At 40.8% G+C, this 23,604-nt stretch overlaps 2 protein-coding genes across 9 annotated transcripts in view; one reads left to right on the top strand and one right to left on the bottom strand.

The window, feature by feature from the left end:
* nbeab (neurobeachin b) overlaps positions 1–23,604 on the top strand; it is a 206,506-nt gene that overhangs the window by 148,171 nt on the left and 34,731 nt on the right. For all 8 annotated transcript variants that reach the window (XM_044354827.1, XM_044354830.1, XM_044354825.1 and 5 more), the window contains 3 exons: positions 21,660–21,777; positions 21,861–21,963; positions 22,727–22,842. In XM_044354827.1, the coding sequence (XP_044210762.1) occupies positions 21,660–21,777; positions 21,861–21,963; positions 22,727–22,842 (337 nt within the window). The remainder of the gene's footprint in view (positions 1–21,659; positions 21,778–21,860; positions 21,964–22,726; positions 22,843–23,604) is intronic.
* mab21l1 (mab-21-like 1) lies at positions 626–3,331 on the bottom strand. Its single transcript, XM_044354861.1, has one exon. It carries the CDS (start codon positions 2,611–2,613, stop codon positions 1,534–1,536), a length of 1,080 nt encoding a protein of 359 aa, XP_044210796.1. The 5' UTR covers positions 2,614–3,331; the 3' UTR covers positions 626–1,533.

The raw sequence follows: 23,604 nt of genomic DNA, 5'->3' as shown, positions 1-23,604 counted from the left end.
CATGCAAGCAAGTTGCTTGTGCAGTGAGCAGTTCGCTCTCTGATATGTTTTACAGTATATTATATTTTCACTGTAACTGTACGGCAGGTATTAAACACGCGCTGAATTCATTGTTGATGCATAATGAAAAAAAAACAAGGATTTGCACACTTTTTTTTTTCAATGCTCTCCCCAGAATCACGGTTGATTTGTATTTTGTGTGTTTTTTAATAGCCTGTATTATTCCAGATCCCCCCCCACCCCACCCCTCCACCACCACCCTTCTTATAATGACCATTTAGGCCTCCTGTGCAGGCTTAACCGCTAAGTATTGGTGACAGTTAATCCACCAAGTTATGTCAAGTTAACCACTTAATGTTAAAAAAAAAAATAACACGCGGATTTATGGGATTGTGGTTTATAAAAATGCATGCCTGTTTAAAATGTTTCTGAAAATTGTACCTTACTTTTTTTCCCCTCCTTCTAATTTTTTTTTTTTTTTTTTAGGCTGTCAGACTCATTCACATAGAACACCTACAAGAGCCATACACCCCGCAATTAAAGATTTCATTATATTATTGCATGGTATTAGGCCTACTTCACTACTGTCAAAAATACATTTAATAAAACCATAATGGGACACAAATATAAAACAGCTCGTTTTATTAGCTCTTTAAATTAGATCAAAGACAGAAATTAAAAAAATCAGATCACAGATGTTATAATCCAGTGTATTTCAAGTGCATTTTTTTCAATTAAACTGCAATATATATATATACTATATATATATGTTATCATTTTCATTTTTTATCATGTAGGCCTAAGCATGGTAGAGAAAAAACAACAACCAAAAAAAAAAAATGTTCGAGTACTTTAAATAATAATTCAAGTAAAGTGATGGAATGTTTTCAATGTAACAAATGTCTTTATACGCCTACCATCAAAATGTAAACTTTCAAAAAAATTAGAAAATGTCCATTGAAACAGAGGAATCAGACTACCACTGATGCAAGTATAAATTAATAACGTTTCTACCAGATAAAGAAAAAGTTCAGAAGTAGATTTAAACAGGTGGATCCTATTTACGTGTCACAGAACAACATTCACAATTTCAGACCACTGGAATCACAATCTATGAATGTATTTACAGTAGCCTATAAAATGTACAGATGTGTGTTTTTAAAGGCTTCTCACGGGGCTTTATTTTAAAGCATTTAAGGAAATTTAGGATTTAGGCAACCGTGTGGCACGGAGAGGAAAAAAAGAACCCACTGTTGAGGTGGCCTTTTCGATTATTAATGGTAGCCAATAATTTAAACTTGCTCCTAAATATTGACACCGCCAAAAAGGTGCACGGGGATAATGGCAAACTCAACTGTCATAAAAATCATCTTGAAACAGGCTAGGCCAAAACATATTCAACAACAGAGGACAGTCACATTTCACAAGACTTTGCAAATTGGTTGGCAATATTTTTTTTTCTGTCCGTTTATGAGCTTGTTATTTTTTTTTTTTTTTTAAGACGAGGTGAACTAACATATTTTTTTTTTTACCTCAGAGTTTCTCCAAGCTTTTGGGGTTGGTCAGTATTTCTCTTGCCAGTCGCCAAGTCTGTTTGGCTGCGTTCTCTAGAGCAGAGTGAGGTTTTCCTTGAAACAGGTCTAAATTGGGCAGGAAATAATGCGGGCACCTTCTGCACTGCAAACATGAAATAAGCTGCAATAGTATCCCGTTCAGGCGGTCGCCGAGACAGTTCTCATCCCAGTCTGACTCCCTGGGATGCTTCTCACACTCGTAGGAAACCAAAGTTTTCATGTGGTAGTTGTTCAGAGGTTGCCCCGGCAGTTCGAGGTGACGGTCGCGTAACGCTTTGAGGACTGACAAGCATTTCTTCCTGCATCCACCCAGGAGGAGCCGGTTCTCGGCCTCGGCGAACTGCAAGACCCAGGCGTCGCTCTCTGCCGAGCTCTGCTTGCCGTTCAGCGAGTAGCACTCTTTGGATAAAAGATTGAAACCTTCCGCTTTGACTTCTGCCACTCTGTTAGGTCCCGGCCAGGGGATGTGAGGGAGAGGCCAGTGCGCAGCGCTTCGCGGCCAGATCCCAGTGCACTTGAACGCCGGCGTGATTTGCACCACATATCTGTCTCTAATGCGCAACTTCACCTCACTTGTGTCAGCGACCATTTTGACAACATCTCTGTAGCTGCATTTGTCCACTGCCTGCGCCACCAGTGTCTGAAATCTCGACCGGATTTTGCGCGCCGAGAGGTAACCGGAGGCTGTGATGAATTCAACCCAGAGAGACATGCTTCTCTTTCGGCCGTCGCTGAGCTTGAGCACGGCGCAGCCCGGGAGAGACCCATCATCCACAAAGTTGAATACTCCCATCTGATTCAGATAGAGTACAACCTCAAACTCGGTGGGTGAAATGACCTCCAATCCCTCGAAACGATTATCCATCTCGCTGAGAGAGCTGATGAAGCGGGGCTCCTGCACCTCGACCTCCTTCAGGACATCCGATACCACCTTGCACACCTCTCGGATGGTCTTGGAGATGGCTGCTTTTCGAGACTGACATTTCTCGTTGTAGTATTTGTTGAGGTGATACACCAACTTTGCCTGGGCGGCTATCATATTAGGGCAGAGATCCGGGTTATACACCGGAGTCTCGCAATAAGCCGAGGGATCCAACGCGGCTGTTTGTACGGGAGCCAATTTTAGAGAAGAAAGAAAGCTATTTAAAAAGAAAAAAAATAAATGTCTATTTATAAGACAACTATGCAAAAGCTGTGCTCAGAGCACATGCGTAATAATCATATCATAACATTCACAGCTGTTGTGCCGTAAACTGCATTAAACTACTCGAAGCAAGTCCTTGAAATGACCAGGATGGTCTGATTAAAAGTCCATTTCAATCTTGTGTTGTTCTGGAGAAAAAAAATGCCTTTTGGTGTTTCTCTGATCACCTTGCCAGTTAGGAGTCCGCGTAATTGCGCAGAGTGGAGTGTGTCCTCCTGACGCAGGCGGCCGGTGTTGCTGTGTTTTACAACAGGGAGACACACACACTCTTTATTATAAGGGAGGAGTTGAAACCAAGATGTCCAATCGCTGTCCGATGCGTCACCACTTCCCAGTTTATCGAAAACAAATTCATCCCGGGGTGTTATATACAAGTAAAAAGTACAGGTAGTAGTAGTATATCGAGGAGCGGAAGTACACCTACGCATTTGGAGAGAGGAAAAACACACATTTTCACTGCTTTACGTTGCTTTTTCTTGGACTATCCACCACTTTTTTAGTTTGCTATATAGAATCATATAAGATACAGTAGGTGTGTTTAGAATTGAGAATGTGTTTGATGGTGTCTTTGGAGAATAAATATATATATATATTTTTGACATATCGTTTAAATATTTTTCTTTTTCTCCAGTGGACCGGATCTAATTTCTTCCACACAAGGCACATCAGATAAATTAAAATTAGAGTGGCGTCATATAGGGAGTTTTTTTGTTACGCAAAATCTATTTGTATTTTATAAGTAAGGTTTGGCTTAATTGTGCGTTTTGTTTATGAAGTCATATATTAAAATAATCATGATTTAGTTGATTAAGTAGACCTCTCGGGCTTATTTAAATCTATCGAACAGTCTGGTGAACTACCAGGCTTATTTAAGACAGATGAAAAAGTTTAGCGCTCTATAAGATTATGATTATTTTTGACAAATTAATTATCGCGGCTGTGATGCATTGGAGAGTTTATATCAGGAGCTTGTGTGTTAATGTGCGGATTGAGTAGGCGTCTCTGTTTTGCTCTTTTTATACTGTGCGTGAACAGCCTGTATTGTGTTATGCAACAATCTTTAGCGCCAATATTTCCACTCATTTAATTAATGTGAATTGTAAGAATTAAAAATACCTGTAACAGTTTGAGTTTATCAACTTTTAAATTAGGAACAAAATTAATATGAACCTGTGTAATAAAATATATATTGCAATGTTGTGTTCATCTGACAAAAAGAAGATAATTTGGTCTGTCCTTCTATCAATATTATTTTATATTGAAAATGGTGATAATATCGAAAATATTATTGCTTTTGTTTCATAAAGATCAATGGTTAAGCTCGATTTTTAAAATGAAGGTAGTATTACTTATTATATTGGTATATTGGTATTCTACAATCTGTTAATTGAATTATAAAATATATTTATTCCAACAACAAGACCATTATAGTAACAACATCAACAAAGATTAAAAATACATAATTTGAATATTAAAAAAAAGACTAAATAAAAACAATTGCTAATAATTCTAACATCTAAGACTTACATGGTTGATCATTTCATTTACAGTCCCATGATGCACTGATGGGTTGTTCTGGGTTACAGCTATGCTGCTCTGATACAGATAGTGATTCACAATAAAGAGATCCACACTAAACCCTCTCTGGCTCTCATCACTGCACTGGCACTCCATCTCACAAGGTACAGTGCATGCTTTGAAGAGGACTTCAAAAAGATAATGCTGCACGGATCAGATAAAGAACACAAAGGCATTTACACTCATCTCTGCTCTAGTCAGAACTGCATACGACCAGACATTATGAGGGCAAACCGCTGCTCGTCAGCTCTGAATCTGACTACACGGATGCTTCTGAGCTGGAGGTGCTGTGTGCGGGAGGGACCCTGATAGATAGGTGACTCCCATTATCATCACAGTCTGTCACAGACACGGACAGTAGCTTCTTGGCAAGAACCAGTGACAATTTCACACTGTTACCAGGCAGAAATTACAGTGTCTTTTTTTTTATATAAATAAAATTTTGGGACATGATGGAGGTCTATAGTTCATCTTCAAAGTAAATAATAAGAGCAGCCTATATTATATTTCTTATTACATGTAATGATAAAATTTCACAGTAATATAAATATAAATGTATATTCCTATTGACATATTTTTGGAGGATATGGAGGATATTATGGAAGGTTTTCATGTGGTGAGAGGTAGCTAAAAGCCTCTTCCCCTCTCAGGCTTTGATAGTCTTTTCTCTCACTCTCTCCCACTGTCTGTGGCCCAGCAGGTACTTGCCTTTTATTGAAACCAGACTAGCCTAACTTTCCAGGCCATCTTGCTCCAAGTCAGATACCTCCGAATCCAGTTGCACCTCTTGAGTTTGTGCTCCAGCCTTTGGCCATCAATTGCGTGATAGAAGGGGGGATTTTCATTGAGATTATCACCTCTTAATCTAAAGCATGTGGCTGCAAAGATCTCAAAGTAACTCAACCTGCTCTGCAGTCCCAAGACTCCAGCAGTTGTCAGGTCTGGCCTAAGACAATCCAATCCTCTTACCCATATCTTTACCATTACAACATTGCAAGCTTTGTTGCTTCATTTGCCATCCCGCAAGGCTATTGGAGGCCCTCCAGTGTGATATATGGGGTTGCGATTCCAGCACAGGCCTATTTCTGACCCAGCAAAATGCATGCATGATTGTGTAAATCAATACAATGACTTCTGCTTCCCCTAATTTTGCACGAGCATGTGACCCTGTTTTGAAGGCCTCTTTGTTTCCAGAGCATGCCTCTACACTTATTCATTTTTTTCCGCCATTTTTCTTTTTCCTTTCTTCTAGTAAGACTGATCGTCCTGTTAACATGGCCGGGCATAGGGTCAGTGGTACTTGTCTGATGGCTGAAAATGCCCTTTGATGACACCGCTCGTGCTCTGAGTCACTTGAAATGATATTCCACTGATGTTAGCAGATGTCATTAAATATATGTTGGTTTATTTTTTTTAATCTTATCCTCAAGGGTATTAAATTTGTAACAGGTTTGTATTTTACCAATACTTTTATATTTATATGCAAATGACCTTTATCTGTGTAAACACTCTGATGTGTTTATATGTACAAAACAATATGTAAAGCCTGTAATAAAAGATTATACTATTTCAAAAAAGTGAGTCTCCAGGGGAAAAAAAAGGAAAACCCCCGCTCTACAAAAATGTACGTTTATTGGCTCATTTTGCCGACAAAACCCTATATATTTTATATTAAAACACTGTACATATAACATTCACTCAGTGTCTCAAAACAGTATATAACTTTTAAGTTTCAATTTTCTTTATTACCCCACTGTTATTAATAAAATATTCGATGATGTGATGTAAGCCTTTAGCTTATTTTAATCTGGATCAAGACCTTTATAACCAGCAGTCATCTAACTGGCACCATAATTATGGATGACATACTATTATTTTAATAATCCTATTACGCAAGAACAAATAATGTCTGCCATATGCTTTTGCGCCGAGTTTCTGGGGTCATTTAGTTTGGAAAAAGAGAATTTCAAACTAGATCCTATATAAAGGGAGTTTACCAGCTAGCTCCCAAGCTAATGTGCAGATTAGTCAAAATGGACTTAATAGGATGACATATTTCTTTATAAATCAGATTAAAAGCAATGACATTTCAGAGATGTGACATCAACACTGGCTTTCAAACTGTGAGAAATAATATAGTTTAATCTCATGGGATAGCTGCTCACTTTGACACATTTTCTATAATTTTATTTGTGACAAAATGAAATTGTCATTGGGATTTTTAATAACGGAACATTATTATTCCAAGCAATATGGTGTCTCTGTAGGAGGCCAGCTAATTTTTGGACCCCCTTTGGATTGTGTCCATTCATTTGTTTTATTCTCCACTGTGTATTAGCAGCCTCCTTTGGAGAAGTCAGGAAGCTGGACCACATAGCCAGAGGCTCTCAGAGCCCCTCTAGTGATCAACTCAACAGGCTCTGTTCACTGTGATCCAGATTGACGAGATATACACACTCAGAAAACACCAATCTTATCAGTATGATGGATATTTTCTGAAAACAGAAAGGAAAAAGAAAGTGTAAATTATGAAACTTAATTGATTGTCTCAGCTTCATTTGGCCCTTCACCCCTCCCCTCCGCAATATGGTACGCTTGTCAGCCTTCGTGATAAATTACATGCATGTATTTGCATGAATTTAGCATGAATAGAATTCAGTTTGTTTGCCAAAATAACGATCCGGAAAATGTCTGCTTTGCTTCACAAAAAGGAAAATACAGGCTTAGGCAATAGTGTTCAGTGCTCCTTTTTTCTGCACAGGTTATGCAATTGGCAATTGGGTGTGGTGAAAGTGCTGGCGTAGTGATTTCCACTGGTTTCATTAGCACACAGTTTAGCCATGTATTTTGTTGTACATGACAATGCTAAACATTGTGTGTGTAAGAGACTGGAGAGGGGTTGTGGCTGGTTTAATATTAGTTATTATTCACTATATTTCACCCTTTTTTCTACACATTGGTAGGGCTTAGATTGTTCTCAAAGAATTGACCAGTTTATTTGAAAACGTGCAGCAGGCTACTTTTGATCTGTTTTCATTTTATTTCATTTTCAAGGAAAACTATCTGCCTGGTTTCCACCTTGTCTCTTGTAAAAGGCAACAATTCAACAACAGCAGCAGTGTGATTAATCTTAATGTCTGCGAGATGTCTACCATCTAGAGGTGGGCGCTGTAATCATCTGCCCACTGACCCCATGATGCTCATCTACAGTTCTCTCTGCAGCCCATGTGTCTTATAAGTAATTTCAAATCTCAGATTAACTGAACACAGTACTTCCCCACATGTCATGTGGTCTAAGAGTAGTAGTATATTGAACCACAAAACAAAGGAAATGAAAGAGTCGGGGGCATATTCTCCGTTTGAGGCTATTGGTAATCAAATGCTGCTGGTGAGGCCTGTGATGAAATTAGGTGATGTTGCCTAAATAAGGGATGAAGGGTTCATAATTGCAAGTCCTAGAGATCTGAGGTGCCGGGTGCCAACTGTCAGAGCAGGGCTAATGATGACAAATGTCTCTCTATGCAGATTGCTGCAGCAGCACGGGTGTGCAGCTGAGAAAGAACAAGAGAAGAAAAATGCAGAGAGCCTAATAAGAGAAAGCTTGTGTGCACATATTTAATGACCTACATGGAAACAAACCTCCCTAACTGATGGGCTGCCTTTGAAAGTACTCAGAGCTACCATAAAATGGAGGACTCCCCTACAGTATCTGACTGATATTATTATTAATAGTCATTAATCTCTATGACTGTGAAGAATCATTACTATACTACTATACAGTGAACAACAAATAGAAACTACTGTGAAGTAATTTTGCTCGCAAGCTCAAGATGATTTCACAATCAAAAAAATGTCATGTCGGTAGAGTTAGCTATATTTAGCCAAACAATCCATCAACTCTGGACATGTGCGTAAGCTCTGATCAGCATTGTCCTTGTGTTTAGTTTTCCTCGTTAGCTTTTCTGTAGGTTGATGCATGTGTAGTAAGTGTAAAGTAAAAATGGCTTCTTGCACAAAGTAACAGGCTGTTCATGCATAACGTAGCTAAACCTCTTTTGGTTAACGTGGCTTTAAGAAAAAACTTTTTGCGTTGTCAAAGTGTGCTTGATTTTAACCACCTTTGTAGCAGAAAGCCATAAATCTGATTTCACTTACTGTGACGTAAGGCCCATGCTAATAAAAGAGCAAACCCAGAGTGTTGCATGGCCAGATTTCCCCAATTTGTTGCATGAATGGCTTTTGAAAGGGGTCCCTCTTTGTACAAAGGGAGTCTCGTCTTTGTTTGGTTTCGCCCCATCTGTGTCATCTGGTGGTCTGTGCAAGAGGGTGGTGTCTCGGGGTGCTCCCCAGTGGCGTTGCCAGTTGTTTTATGGACTTGGTGGAGTGGTGCTGGGAGTTCATAAGTTGGCTGGCCCATTGTGTGGTGAGCCCAGCTGACACGTGTGAATTGACTCCAGCATATTGACAGATAATTTCCATTAATGAATCGGAGGAGTCTGCCTTGTTTCACTCTGTGATTTATGCCCTTGCTTTATCATTCTCAGAGCTCAGGGTTAGCTAACAACGCCCTGAATGACTCAACCACATATTGTGGGATGAGGGGAGTTCGCTTTGTGCAGCAGTTTTATTCATGGCTGGATATACTTTAAGAGATATTTAAGTGTTTTGTATCATATATTTCTAGTCAAATCAACCAAATTTTATTTATATAACCCAAAAAGTTTATCCCAGAGGGCTTTACAGTCTGTACAGAAAGCTTAGAAACATCTTAAAGTTTTATGTGATGTTTACGTCTAGTACAATAGTACATTGGTTAAATTGTTATTATAAGAAATGTTGTTATCTAGAAAGGATTTCTGAATGCAATTCTGCTCATTAAAACATCTGAAGCTGCCTATTAGGAGTAGCTGGATGATGTACAGTTGGTTATTAATAAGCCGGTCTAGACAACTGAGTATATATTTATCAAAGAACTGGCAGTTTTCTGTTGCGGATGGGTGGGCCGTTTCTTGATTTGATGTTGAGCTGCTTTTGTTTGAAACCACTAGTGTCTCATCAACTCGGCCTTGATCCTCCATGGCGACCATCCAGCTTGTTCAGAGCAACAGCCACACACTGCTGTTGATAGCGCTGGCCTCAGCCTGGCCTGTCACCCCCACCACTGCTGCCACATGGAAGGCACATTTGCTCGCCACCATTTTATGCCGCTGTCACCCTCCCTTCAAGAGACGAGGGGAAAGAGGGGAGGTGAAAAGGAAAGGAGGGAAAGAGGAAGGCTCACCCTGAGCGGATGCTAGACAAAGATGGCAGCAGAGACATTTTGTCTACTTTCATTAGTTCTGGTGATGGTGAGCTGTGCTGAATATTAGCCTGTTACTGGCAAAGCCACACAGTTTGGAGCACAGACGGAGAGAATGTCACAATCAAATCTACCCCACCTCATTTCCATCTTCCTCACTGAAAAAGTGGGACATATGGGGCAGGATGCCAATTGCTTATTTTATACGGTAATTAACATCCTTTAAACCGTGTTATGTGGTAGGTGTGTCTCAACCGTGACAAAGTTTATCTCACAAATTTACATATATATATTTCCCAATAAGGTGAGATATTTTAAGATCCTCACACAGACTATACTGGCTTATGTGCTACATGTCATTAAGAAGTGAAGTATATTAACTTTGCTGGGCTTCACTCATGTGTAATAGTTTTGTTGTGACATTGTCACATTCAGCTAAAATCAGGACCATCCTAAATCAGGGCTGTCATTTCCTTGAGTATCTACTATCTGGTGTCTGTCAGCTTAAATTGGGACCCTACCTAAACCCATTCACACACTGATTCTGTGTGTGTGTGTGTGTGTGTGAGAGAGAGTGAAGGGGGGGGTCTGCGCGCTAATGCATTTGAGCGAAGGACAGTCGGGTATGTGATATGTTTGCACATGCCTATGATGAACTTAATTGCTAGATTGTTTGCTGTTTTTGATCAGCATGTCACCCCAAAACTCCTTTTTTGGAGTTTTGCCAAAACACAGATGCTTCATCTGGTTTCCTTTTCTCCAGCCTGCATCTGATTCTTTTGTTAACCTAAATAACATTCACATAGGGAGTCCCTGATTGGTACTAGTCCTGGTGTGTGTGTGTGGAGATGTATCTGAAAGTTGTTTTGTCCTGCTGGGCTTTCATCTGTTGGACTCATTATAGTAGTCATCTCACTGGGCTCTATTAGAGAAGCACAGGAGACGGGCTCCCCATGAAAGAGTCATGATGGACGAAGAAGTGCTGATGTGCAGGTTCCTGCCTCCAGGCTTTCACCTGCTCAGGAACAGCCCCAAGGCGAAAACAACCAGGCTGTGAAAGATTGAAGAGCTAAAGTCAGACTTTCTTAGTATTGCTTACCGTGAACTGGAAGCCCTAGAATTGATGAAACGAAAAAGAAAAAGTTAACTAGTTAGCGAGTGAATTCTCAGAATTTCTTTCTAATGAAAAAAAAAATACAAACCAGCCCAAAAGGTGGATGAAAGCACCGAAAAGATGGATAAAGTTGTACCGTTCTACCTTGTTAAATTTCAAACGATTTTATTAGAGTGTAAACTCTGTGGTCTTGGCAGGGCTTGGGAGGTGCCTGAGCAGGGAGTGCAGCGCCAGGGTGAGAGCATGTCGGGTGTTGACACCATCTAACGAAGGGGGGATTAGGAGTTTACAGAGGCAGTAATATGATAGGTCAAAAAGAGGAGGCACTCCTCCACAGCACTTGGCTCTGTAATGAATGATTGACTGGAAAAGGAGAAGCTGCCACTCGCTGGCTGAGTGCTCATCTTGACGCCTGCCGCACCGCTCCACGGCTCCCCTTGATCACGTTTCGCTGCTCCCTTCTCATCTAAGGCACCAGTCTGCAGGGAAAAGCTGCTTTTCCCTCTTATTTTTCTCCCTAATTTACACATTTAAGACATTTTTGTTTGCTTATTTGCAATTCCTTTTTTTGTCAGTGAGCCTCTCTCTATCAGTCCTACTCCCAGCACTGAAACCAGCCCCTCACCACCCACCACACACACACACACACACACACACACACACACATACATACACATGCACATACACACACCCTCCCTTACAACCTTCCCTTTCTCTTCTGTTTGCCTTGAGGCAATGAACTAATTTCAGGTTCCATAATTGCGGTGTGTTGTACACCTGTCTGCTATTAATTCTCCCCTGTCTCTCATTCTCTTTTCTTAATGAGATATTATTGTAATTATTGTCATTATGTTATTTTCCATAATGAACTTGATTGATGTTGTTGTTATGGCACTATTTATTCTCTATAATTAGTGTAAATGTGTTGAGAACCTCTACAGGCACTGATAGTCTGAGACTGTGGTTATGAGTGAACTCAGTCCCTCTTTCACTCATCAGCTGACCTCAGAGTTCCCGCTTAGTGCAGAGTTTGTCTTGGATATGGAGAAGAGAGCTGAGCAGCCTGGTCAACACTGAATAGGTCCCTGCTTGTAGCCATTTTAAGACTATTACAACAGTGAAAGGCTACACAATGGCCTGCACTGGGCTTTGTTTCAGCCTGTCACTTGCACCCTGTGAAAATCAAATAGAGCTTTGCCTTAAAAAACAAGGTGAATAAGGTTTTTGCCTATACTCCCATTTTTTGGAAAATCTGGTTGTGTTTTGAAAGGGTAAAAAAAGTTTTCAGTCACTTGATTTTGAATGTTATTGTTGAAGTGGCAAACTACTGGAAGGAATGCTAAAGAAAATCTCAGCTGAATGAACGATGTTGAATTTTTTTTCTTAGAGGCTCTCAATCCAATTAAGAGTTTAATAAGGGTCATGCATAGGGACTTCACGCTGCAGGTTGGTTTCTTTTGGATGCTTTTGGGAAGTAGGTTGGGGCTGAAGTTTGGATAGGGCCTGACTGAAGGCTGGTCTCTTTAATGTGTAGTGAGGGGTCTTGTGCCCCGGTGAGTCATTGAAACTGTCTGGGGAGCACAGATGATCTTTTCCGTTATTCTGAAAGCGAGGTCCGAAGATAATCTGACTCTGTGGTTATATTGGTTTCTCAGGTGGTACCAATTACCTGATACCTCTCACACGCCTCTGCTTCCTCCTCATATGCTCTACTGGTGTTGTCACATTTGCCTTGAATTTTGCCAAGGATTTATTTCCTTCTAACTGAAGTTAATAAGTTTTCACTGATCAAATATTTGATTCAAGTCAAAAATCACACATTTCTTGTACTAGCTGTTGCTATTTTTTTTAGCCCTCATTTCAAGTCCACTATCTTACCTGGAAAACTGTAACACTTCTTGAAAAATGTAACGTGGGTGAAATGCAGAAAGGCTATATGGGTCTTTAAAGGGGTTTTAGTTGATCTTTAATCTCTCTCTATGAGAGGGAAAGTGGGTAGGAGGGCCCTAGAAGTGGACACATCCAGCCTTTGTGGGTTTGTTCACATGCTGGGGAGCTTTGAGTGTCTGACAGCCGTTTAACTCCACACGACCTGTTTCTCAAGTGCCATCGTTTGGGCCCTCTTGAATCCTGTTAGGAGCCATAATTACAATTCATGCACTCCCTGCGCTTCTTTGAAGAGGCATTGAGAGAGCAGAGAGGGGTGCGGAGAGCCTGAGAGAACCCCAGAAACGGGCTCTTCATGCCTGAACACTGGCCTGCATCGTCACACTAAACTACAACCTGTAGTCTGAAAAAAATCCTTCAACATAGTTTGATTTAACATGCAGATCCACCAAATTAGTAATAGTTCTGTGATAACATTGCAAATAATGTAAAATGTGTTTATGAGTAAATATTTATTTGATAACTGGGGGGATGGGTTTCCTATTGTGCAAGTGGAAACTATACATTTTACATGACACATTTTATAAAATTGCCATTCTTTTAAGTATGCAAACAACTTGTGAATTGAAGTATGAGAGAAGTGAAGCACATTCAATGACTTTCAAAGGGAAAGAGAAGAAAGGGTGAGCATAATGCCTAATAGGTGCTTTAGTAATTTCTGAGTTTTCATAGCTTAATCCGTTCTGAAAAGCTCAGGAGAAGAAAGGCTGCAAATGGCCCTCAGTATTAATTTGATGTGACTTCTGTACAATAAGGGCTGTGGATCCCAGAAGCCCATTTTCAAGCTTACCTTCTTTCATCATCCTCAGCCCTTGGAACTTTTGCCTAAATGTTTCATGAAACCAAGGCTGTAAGCCTCTTTGGTATTCTGTCTTTATAACGCCTGGTTTAAGACTATTATTACACCGTGTTCAAGGCAGAGGAGCACATACAAACAGCGAAGCTGCCTCTCCATTGTATGAAACTCAAATTGATTTGGTACAATTGGGAGAGCACTTGTATTAAAACACACACATTCTATGGCTCATTTCCCCCCTTTCATTGTGAATTTTTGCAAATGCAAATGAGCGTAGGTTTCCCTCCTTCTTTTGACAAATAAGTATTCTTTCTGGGTTTTCTGAGCATATCTGCTCATTTTAAAGCAGATCAAATAATGTGTCTTTTATCGTTTATATCAATCATGGATTTCAACACACCATTTCCTCATCAGGAAAAAAACATTTGTGCAACCAACCCACACATAAAACAGTGCGTCATTACTCAGATTACACTGATATTTTGTTAAGATAAAAGTAAAATTAAAATGAAATTTTGTACTGTTGTTGTCAGCCTGTGGAAACCTATCCCCCATCTGTCTGCGTAAAAAAAACTATTTTGTGAACTCTGGGACTTCTGTGAGATCCATAAAAGTCCTTGTTTTGCTTTTCTTTTCCTGCAGAGAGATAAAGTCGGCGAGGGATTCAGTTTATTATCAAAGAATGTTGTGATGATGTGCTTCAGGAAAGTGCCGGCTGTATCTCACAGCTTTCTCTGTTGTGGATGCACTGTAACACATTTTCTCCTATTATATAAACAATGTCAGTGATATACAGTAGATACATGTTCATTGTTTTATAATTTCAAGAAACACACAGAATCCACTTTTTTTTTTTTTATTGTCTTTTGTTTAGACCAAATAGGGGGGAACTAGCAAGAGACACACTGGGTGGGTCAGTGACCCTGGAGAAAACAGCTTGCATTAATATGGTCTAATCCAATGTAATTAGTCAAATTACAGCTCGCCAAGCAGCTTGTCAGAGGCTGTCGGCTTTGGCAGGCACACAAGATGGCCTGGAATCCCACTGGACAATAGGGAGACCTCAAAAGCTGTGCAAAGCTGCCCTACTGCACTTACTTTTACTCCTTTCAGTCCATTTTCCTGGTTTCCTCCATCTTTCTTTTCTGACAAAATGGGAAGGGCTCTTTCAGCTCTGCTTGTTTTCACCTTTTCTGAGTTGTCTCCCGTAGCCCCAGGCCTCCAGCTTGGCTTTCTGCCTGCCTGCTAAGGTGAATCAAAATGATAGGAGGATTCAAAGCGCAGGGCTACAGAAAGTCAGAGTAATTATATCAGCGCTGCACTCCTCCTACGTGATTTTATGAGAGAGAGTCAGATGTGCGCTAACTAGTGCCTCTAAGAACCATAGACATGGTTAAGACACTTCCTCGTGCCACAGGATTAGCATTGGTAAAAAGATTTAAACTATATAATTACATGAGTATAAAGTACAAATTATCTAGTGCACTCAACAGCCAGATTATCACCCCCTGCAAGCCCCGTTCAGCCCCAAGGGGTGAGCCTGGATGACAAAAGGCCCTCATTAGCATAAATTTACAAGCTCCCTCGTTCGGAGAAGCCGATAAGAACCGGTTCCACCTTTGCTTTGGCCCTGAATGGCTTGTTGTGCTTTTGGCAATGACAGATAAGTCAGGGTAATTCCACTTTATGCCTGAAAAAATGATGCTCCAGATTCCGGCTGCATCACGAAGGTGTCACCCACGATAATCCTCAAAGAGCGTCCGGCAGAAAGGGGGCTGTGTGTTTTTCAGATGATATACTGCAAATGACAGAAAGAATTATATGAAGGGGGACAAATCTGTAACATATTATTAAGCAATTCCCAGTGAATAACAGGGATAAAAGGATAATGGATGAGGGTGTCGTTATTACCTTGGTGCTGAGGGAAGCGTCTAAGCAAAGGTAGAGAGACAAGATTAATTGAGGACGAGTGAGGCACTCATTGCTCATCAGGCCCTCCCGTCTAACCACTTGCTCTTTCTGTCCCTCTCCTCCTCTGTCTCTCCGCCTCTTCATCCTTGTCTCGTTCTTTCTCTTCTTCACTGTCTTGCTCTAAACCCCTATCCCTCCCACACACCACCAAAAAAAAAAAAAAGAAAAAAAGAAAAAGAAAAGTGGGATTTAAAGCGATCAGCTTGGCACTCTCAGTGGCAGCCAGAGGAAGCTGGTACCCAGGCCAGGAAGATTTCAGTCATCTTAAGGCTGACAAGTCCCTGAAAAAGTCCCATTAGGAAAAGCTTGCTGAAAAGACCCCATACCAAATGACTGCATCCCTTCTCTCAAGCTCCTTAGTAAAGGCATCCCAAGCTGTTTATCTGGATGATGTGCTCACTAAGTGTGTTCATGTATGTGTGTGGATGTAGCTGTGGGTGGGTCAGTACTCGGGCATGTTCATGTGTTTAATTTGTCCCTTTTTTTTTTTTTACATTTTTATTTGTTTGTTTATTTGCTAGTAAACCAAAGTAGGCCTCATAAAGTTCATACGTATAAGGAAGCAAAAAAATGCATACACTTGATGGAAAAGGATTCACAATCAGAGTCTTATTAGCTTGAATGCTAATTTTCAGCATTTGTCAACCTTAAAAGAGGTGTAAAATCTCAACTATGATACAGTTTGAAGATGGGACATACTATAACATATGCAAAAGAGGCCAAATTATCTGTTCCCAAACTGTAGGAGCAGCAATTTAAACAAGCGTCATTATTTAACACATCAAGAAGAAGAGTCTGGTGACAACATATGCTGAACATTGATAAACTGAGAGACTAATAGGAACAGTATATTTTGAATTAAATTGAAATGATCAAATCCTCCTACATAGCTGCAATTTCAACGGTATTATCTCGGAGACGCAGTTTTCCATCTACAGTATACATTCTAATGCATTTTTGCCATCGCCATTTAAAGGTTACGGCATCTTGTGCTTGGTAGGAGTTGCTTACAACAGGAGCATGTGTGACAATTTTGGACATTGGCAGTAACTTCACTGCTGCTCAGTGTTGTTTATCTTCACTAGATGTGAAGGATGAAAGTGTGAAGAAAAGTACATCCACCTACAAGTGAAGTCTGAGAGAGGGCAGTGTGAAAGTGTATGTGCACTCTTGTCTGTGTGAATTAAATACAAAAAAAAAACATACATATATATATTTCCACCATTATCTCATTAAATATCAGTAAGATCATGGAAGAAATGCATTTTGTTCTTGGATTATTTGTAACAACCGCTCAACTGGCTCGACGCCAAACATCATCCGAACCTCATCGCTAGGGAAATATATGAGAAACTGTTTGGATTTTTTTTTTTTTTCATTGCTTTTATTGATGCTTCATATTCTAACATGCGCAGATAAAAAAATGTTTAAAGAGCCTGAGTTTTTAAGAAGAAAATACATGCCAGGAAAATGGCTCCTCCCACCTGTCCTACCATGGCAGCGTTGAAGACAGCGCTGCAGGGCCTGCTAATGTGCGTGAAATACCATCCCTGACATAAATGTTATTGACAAACTTGGCTGGACATTTGGGGCAGTGAACTGCCAGCATATTTAATGCATATTCATCTCCTTTATCCCACTGGTCTTGCCAGAGCACCCGAGCTGTGTCATCTTGCCACACTCCAGCTACCACCCAAATGTATAGTGACACTGATTATGCAAATCTGTATCTTGTTTTCCCCCAATACCTGCATTAGGAGCCTGCTACTTTATTGAAGTTGAGATATGGGCCTCGCAGAGAGAGTGGAAGTGGAATACTGATTTTTTTTTTTTTTTTTTTTATAATCTGGGGGAATCTTTCACAGTTTTATATTTCTACACTTCATAACAGTTGTCACATAAGGAAGGATCAGATGAGAAACATGCTTTGATGCTCAGGCAGACGTTATACATCTTGGCAGGATGTAAAAGGGATTCAAGTGAAAAGTTAAAGTGAAGATTTGGGCACGTCGTGGTCATACGACCAAGATTTCTGTCTGCTTGGCTTTTTAAAGTAAAATGCGCCAGTATTAGTGTAACTTCACAGTGTGTGGAACACCTGAGTCATTTTGTTGCAAGAATATGTGCTTTTTTTTATCTGTTTAAAAAAAGTCAGGTCACCCAAATTACAAAAATATATGTTCTCCTTTACTTTTATGGTATTTAGACATGTAGTTTTTGTTTAATTTGTAATTTTTCATTTCTGTGAGCACAAGAATTAAATTCTGTTAACCTCAGTTGTACTGGTTTGGAGGCAGAAAAAGAAAAATTCAAAATCTGGACAAATAAAACCACTGCATGCGTAGATACAGTACTACTAGGTGTGAGGCAAGGTAAGTAAGGAATATATTATTTTGTAATTTTAGTGAAACAGCCCTTTAAGTTATTGTTTTTTGTATTATTGGTGTTAAACACACATGTTCCGATTTAGCCTCTTATGTCTTTTTATTTCAAACACGCATGTAATTATACTTTTCGTGACCCAGTCCACCATTTTGTCAATGGCCAATCATGCTCTCCTACTTAGCCAAGAATCGCTCTCTACTCACGCCGTCACCAGGCTTTATGCTTTCTCTTTGCCTTCTCTGACTGCTCAACCTCTTCACAGATTCGGCCCATATTGCCTGAGGTCAGCCATTGAATACAGTATAGGCAGTGTGTGCTGATCCTCCAAATTGCCATGTGTGAAATCCATCCCACTCGCTCCTGGGGGAGTAGTCATATCACTCAAAATGAAACTGCCTCTCGTATCCTCCCCTTATTCTTCCACTTCACTGTTCTCTCTGGCCGCCTGGGACTATGCAGTTGTGAGGCTTTATAGTGGAAGCCTATTAGACAAATCTGAGAAGAATTCAACGGAGGTGCTGTGATACCAGGATGTCAGAGTGCTCCACTGTCTCATATAAATATATCAGTCATGCTGGCTTGGAGGTCTCACTGAATTATATTATACTCCTATTTTGGTATAAATGCAGTGGAGGGATTGTATCGTCCCATATAGGAGAAAATTGCATCAGGTTTTAGAGAAAATTCTTCGTTAGATTTATTAATAACTTCTGTCATAATGTCTCAGCCAATGTGGGGTTAAAGCTATTCGGACGTCAGATATGATTAGAATCCATTTCCATGCATGAAGTGGCTTCCTATCACTTTTAAGTATGATGTGCTTCATTTGAGCATCTGCACATTATTATATATGAGTTTCAACCTAAACACCGGTGTCACCTGTGCCTCTCCTCATCTCATCTGTCACAATATTTTCCATTTCCCGCCTGTGATGTTCTACAGGCAGAATGTAGCCTGCCCTCTGTCAAATCAGGGAAAGAAGAGAAGGGGAATAAAGGAAAAGAGAGGACAGAGACGTTAAATTGCATTATGGCTATTATGCAGGAGAGGTATATCTCCCTGCAGCTGGCAGAGCAGCGCATGCGTCTCTGGCTCCTAATGAGCCTGCATGGAGGGACCTGTGTGGAAACAAAAGGCTGTGCTTGTCGGCCATACCAGACCCCTCCACCGCCCCCCCCCCTCCCCTCGCTGCTCCCCCAGCCCTGAGCGTGACAGACCAAGAGCAGAGCGCCGGTCCCTTTCTGGTGGCGTGATTAGATTGGGGCCGAAGTCTCCAGCTGGCAGGCCTGTCTGTGACTGGAGGCGGCCGTCCCCAGCGCTTGTCACTGGCTGACACCTCTGACAGGCAGGGGACAGCTTCAGCAGACAGGTTCATTAAATGGCATTTTTTACAGCTGGGCCTCCAAAAATGAGGGCTGGGCTTTGTCAAATCTCCAAGTCTACAGGGGCCCCTGTGTGTTGGTTTAGACTAAAGCTTTGTTGTTATGACAAATTTTTTGATCTGGGCTGTTTGAAATCAGCTCTTTTTTCTCCTCTTTAGCCTCTCTTTTGTTGACAGCTAAGCCTTTGGCCTGTACTTTGTCACAGCAGCAAAAAGTTCACTTAAGCTGGGTAACAAGAAACAGCCAGTGCTAAAATATTATTATACTGACAATCAATTTTAGAGCTAACATATTATAGCTGCATTGATACGTTTTTAATTCGAAACAACCGGCAGTGGAGTGTTTGACAAAACGGTGTAAACTGCTTGGTTTATTACTCGCTGGGTTTTTATTGGTATGATACCATTTCTAGTAAATGATATAACCAATAGAAAATTCAGGAGGCAAATTCATGACATTGTTAAATTACAAACATACAATAAAATAAGCAGAGACTGTGCAGAAAATGACAAACCATTCAGAGCCTGTAGACATCCAAATAACTTAATATGTATTCAAATAACAGCTCACTGGTGCTTTGATAGAGTAAGACGTCGTAACCTTCCCATGATGCATATTTGTATGACTTGCCTTTCAGCATTGCACTCAGAAGACACATCTAGAACATCTGGCTGCAGAGCAGGAGGGGGATAAAAGCTACCCTGCCTACTAGTGAGCTGCTGCTGCTGGCCCTCACCGGTTCACCCGCAGCTATAGCTGTCCCTCCATCTCACCTCCCATCCTCTCTACCCCCCCCCCCCCCCCCCCTCCAGCCCCTCCAGTCAGCACGCTGCCTCCTCTGGGCCATGCTGTCTCTATGACAACTGTTTGAGTTGGGGGTTGCAGAGGTGTCAAGCAGGGGCATTACTGGGAGGAGAGCACCAGAGATGCTGTGCTGCACATCCAGCATCTCCACCTAATCCAATTTTAATTGAGCTCCAGAGATTTTGGATGTGGCATGGAGGTCGGGCATGAGCTATTCCAGGGAGAAATTAAGGCAGCTCGGCTCACGCTGCACTCTTCCAGCCTGTCACTATTTTAAATGAGCATTAGCATCAGACCTAACCCAGCTGAACATCTCATTCTGCTTCCCTCCCTCCCTGCTTACTCCACCTCAATCACCCCTCATACACATACAGACACCCACCCACACACACACACACACACACACTAACTGTAGTACTGTAGGGCCTCACCCCCTTACTGCCCTGTTATATCTTTATTCTCCCTCACACACACTTTCTCTGAACTGAACCTATGTGTGATTATAACCCGGGGAGTTGATGAGGTTGCTCCCTGGCTCTTACTGTTGGACAAAATTGTTCAGTCGGAGGGAAGTGAGATGGGAGGAGGGGAGGGTGGAGGTGTGTGAGGGGACCATTCTCACCTGTCAGAACAACTGTCGTGGTTTTCTGTGTGTGGACCTGCAGTCCCAGTGGTGCTGCATACACTAATGATCCTTTGTCTACCCTCTCCTCCCCTCGGTATGATGGTTTTTATTGATTATTTATGTGTCACTGGCCCAGGGGGTCGTTTTTTTGACCACTTGCCTTTACTCTCGTGCTATAGACCGATTGAACAAGTGTGAAACACATATAGGGAATGTGTAGAGAGCTTCAGATCGTGTAGAAAAGTGCCTTAGGATATGCTATAATGCCTCACAAATGCTTTGTTACAGTGAAAATAAGGAATAAATGAGCTGGTATGTTTAATTTTGAATACAACTCATGAAATAATTATGAAAAAAGTAATTTTATTATTATAATGGTTAGAGGTAATTAGCTTGTGAGCAGGTTTAAATCCCAACTGGGAAATAGAAGAGTGAACTAGAATACTTTTCCATCTCTCACCAGCTACTGTTGTGGTGTAAACAAGACAGATATAAGCTGCTCAGTGACAGACAGTAGAAGTTTTATTCAGAATAACTATATGAGAGTACTTTTAAAATGATTGAAGTGTCCTTAATTAGCAGTTTCGATTTTTTTTAAGAAATACTTAAAAATTGTAGCAACTTTTTAATAGTAAGGCAGTGAATACATGTCAAACACTGATCTCTCATTCGTAGGATTTTACTCAAAACAGAGTTGGCAGAGCTGAGTGTTTTTGTGAACACATCAAAACAAAGCAGTTTACATCAATACTTTGGTTCAAAAAATTTAAATCATAATCTAAGAGCTCTCACAGAGGACATTGTGACATGTCAAAGTAGGGAAAGCACTGCTGTCACACTGTGATTGCTTATTGGGACACTTTGAACAGAGCCATCCTTAATTTTATTAGTAAGACTTGTGCTTTTCCTACTATCACAAGTCAAAAAAGTCTTGTGAAAAAGCTTTATTTTGATCTTCCTGTCTCTCTCTCCTCTTACAGGTCTTAGCATACACCGAGGGTTTACATGGAAAGTGGATGTTCAGTGAGATCCGGGCAGTCTTCTCCAGACGCTACCTCCTTCAGAACACAGCGATGGAGGTCTTTATGGCCAATAGAAGTAAGTGAAGTGCCAATTACAGCTTTTGAAGTCAAGTTCTTCTCTTTTACCTATCATTAAGTGATATGTCTCATTGTTCATAGCATCAGTCCTGTTCAACTTTCCTGACCAGGCCACAGTAAAGAAAGTTGTCTACAGTCTTCCTCGAGTCGGAGTGGGAACCAGCTACGGGCTCCCACAAGCTAGGTGGGTCACACTTCCAAAAGTAATGTCAGAATAAAACTTAACAGAACACAGATAGCTATTTCTAGTTTAATTCCGTCATTGCCTACATTACTTCCCCCTCTGTTGTGTGTTGGAGCATCTGTGTAGTTTGGCCTGTAGCAATCATTTGAAGTCCCATTGCTCCAGTCATTGAAGTGGATGTGCACTGACCCTGACTGAACTGACCTAATTCTCTGACAGAAGACTCTGTACAGCAGGGCTGCAGCCAGGCCACTGAACACAGAGAAAACCCCAGATTCACAGTGATAACAAGCCTATTTATACACCGCTACAAAACAAGCACATTTCCTTCAGTCTTACATTAATTAAGTGGATAAAAAGCAAGCCTCCCTGAATTAACACATAGTTAACTGTGTAGTTTAAGAGTACTTTATTTGCACTTAGCTCATTTAAGCTACTGGAATCAAAAGTGTGTGTAACTGTGAATGCCACTGCGTTGTATCCTTCCTTAGTTTATAGCTTGGAAATCGTATGTATGCTTTTAGTCTCAGTATGTTCGTTCATACCTGAAGTGCTAAACATAGAGCTGGTTATCATCCACTAAATGTCATCGTTTATGCCCCGGTTTACTGAGATGTAGAAAATCCTTTGAATTTAAGTATAGCTTCATATACAGTACTGTAGGTGCTGTTTGGCTTTAACATTTTACGAATATAAGTTTAAAAATGTCCATAACTAACACTAACCGTCTGTTGTCTGATTTATGGTTTAAATGTTTTTCCAGGCGCATCTCCCTGGCCACCCCTCGGCAGCTTTTCAAATCCTCAAACATGACCCAGCGCTGGCAGAGGAGAGAGATCTCCAACTTTGAGTACCTCATGTTTCTCAACACTATATCAGGTAATGATGTACAAGGCTGTGATTCCCAAGTGACACTCTATGCTTATACTTTTTTAAGAAACTGAAGCCACAGAAATAATATATTCTGGTTTTCACAGCCATCAGTTAAATAGATGGATTCTGTTTTGTTTTTCTTCCTTATTCGGGCAAAATTTACAAGCGCTGAAAGTGTTACGTTTTAATCTATTATCTATGTGAACCTCTTCCCTATTAGAGTCTCATGACTTAAGGTTTAGCAATCATGATTAATAAACCTTATGTGTCAGTGGCACTGGAAACATACTATAAGAGTCCTCAGGTATGTCCTATTTGTTTAAGAATCCATGGTATCCTTAAGTGTTCCTCGACGCGGTACACTTCACTGTTCGTAGCAGTCTGCTGTTTGAAGCAAAGAGCAGGCACAGCAGATTTTGCCAGATAATTAGTGCCTGGTTTTGTGAGAGCGTAGACATGTGTGTCTGCGGAGTTGAGAGGCTCTGTTGTCGACTCTCTGATCTGAACTGCAACTAACAGGGAAGGCGAGAGCGACTGCACGCTACTTTGCTCTGAGAGGTGTCATCCTCTCTCTCGCTGCATATTCATGCATATTTATATTTAGCCCGTGCTTGAGTTCGATACATTATTGTCAGCTAATTAGATGTAAGGCAGACAGAAAAACATGCCCAAAATTCATTAAAAATCCCTGGTAATGACCTGGGCTGACAGGGATGTCAGAATAGTGTGCGGCGGCAGACAGGCGGGGGGTGAAGTGCTGGGAAGAGG

Source organism: Thunnus albacares, chromosome 6 (genome assembly GCF_914725855.1).
Source record: "Thunnus albacares chromosome 6, fThuAlb1.1, whole genome shotgun sequence".
NCBI lineage: Eukaryota > Metazoa > Chordata > Actinopteri > Scombriformes > Scombridae > Thunnus > Thunnus albacares.
This window is presented reverse-complemented; position numbering and strand designations above follow the sequence as displayed.

Bases quoted from the DNA above. Each gene is read 5' to 3' on its own strand.
- mab21l1 (XM_044354861.1), bottom strand. From the start codon at position 2,613: ATGATAGCCGCCCAGGCAAAGTTGGTGTATCACCTCAACAAATACTAC.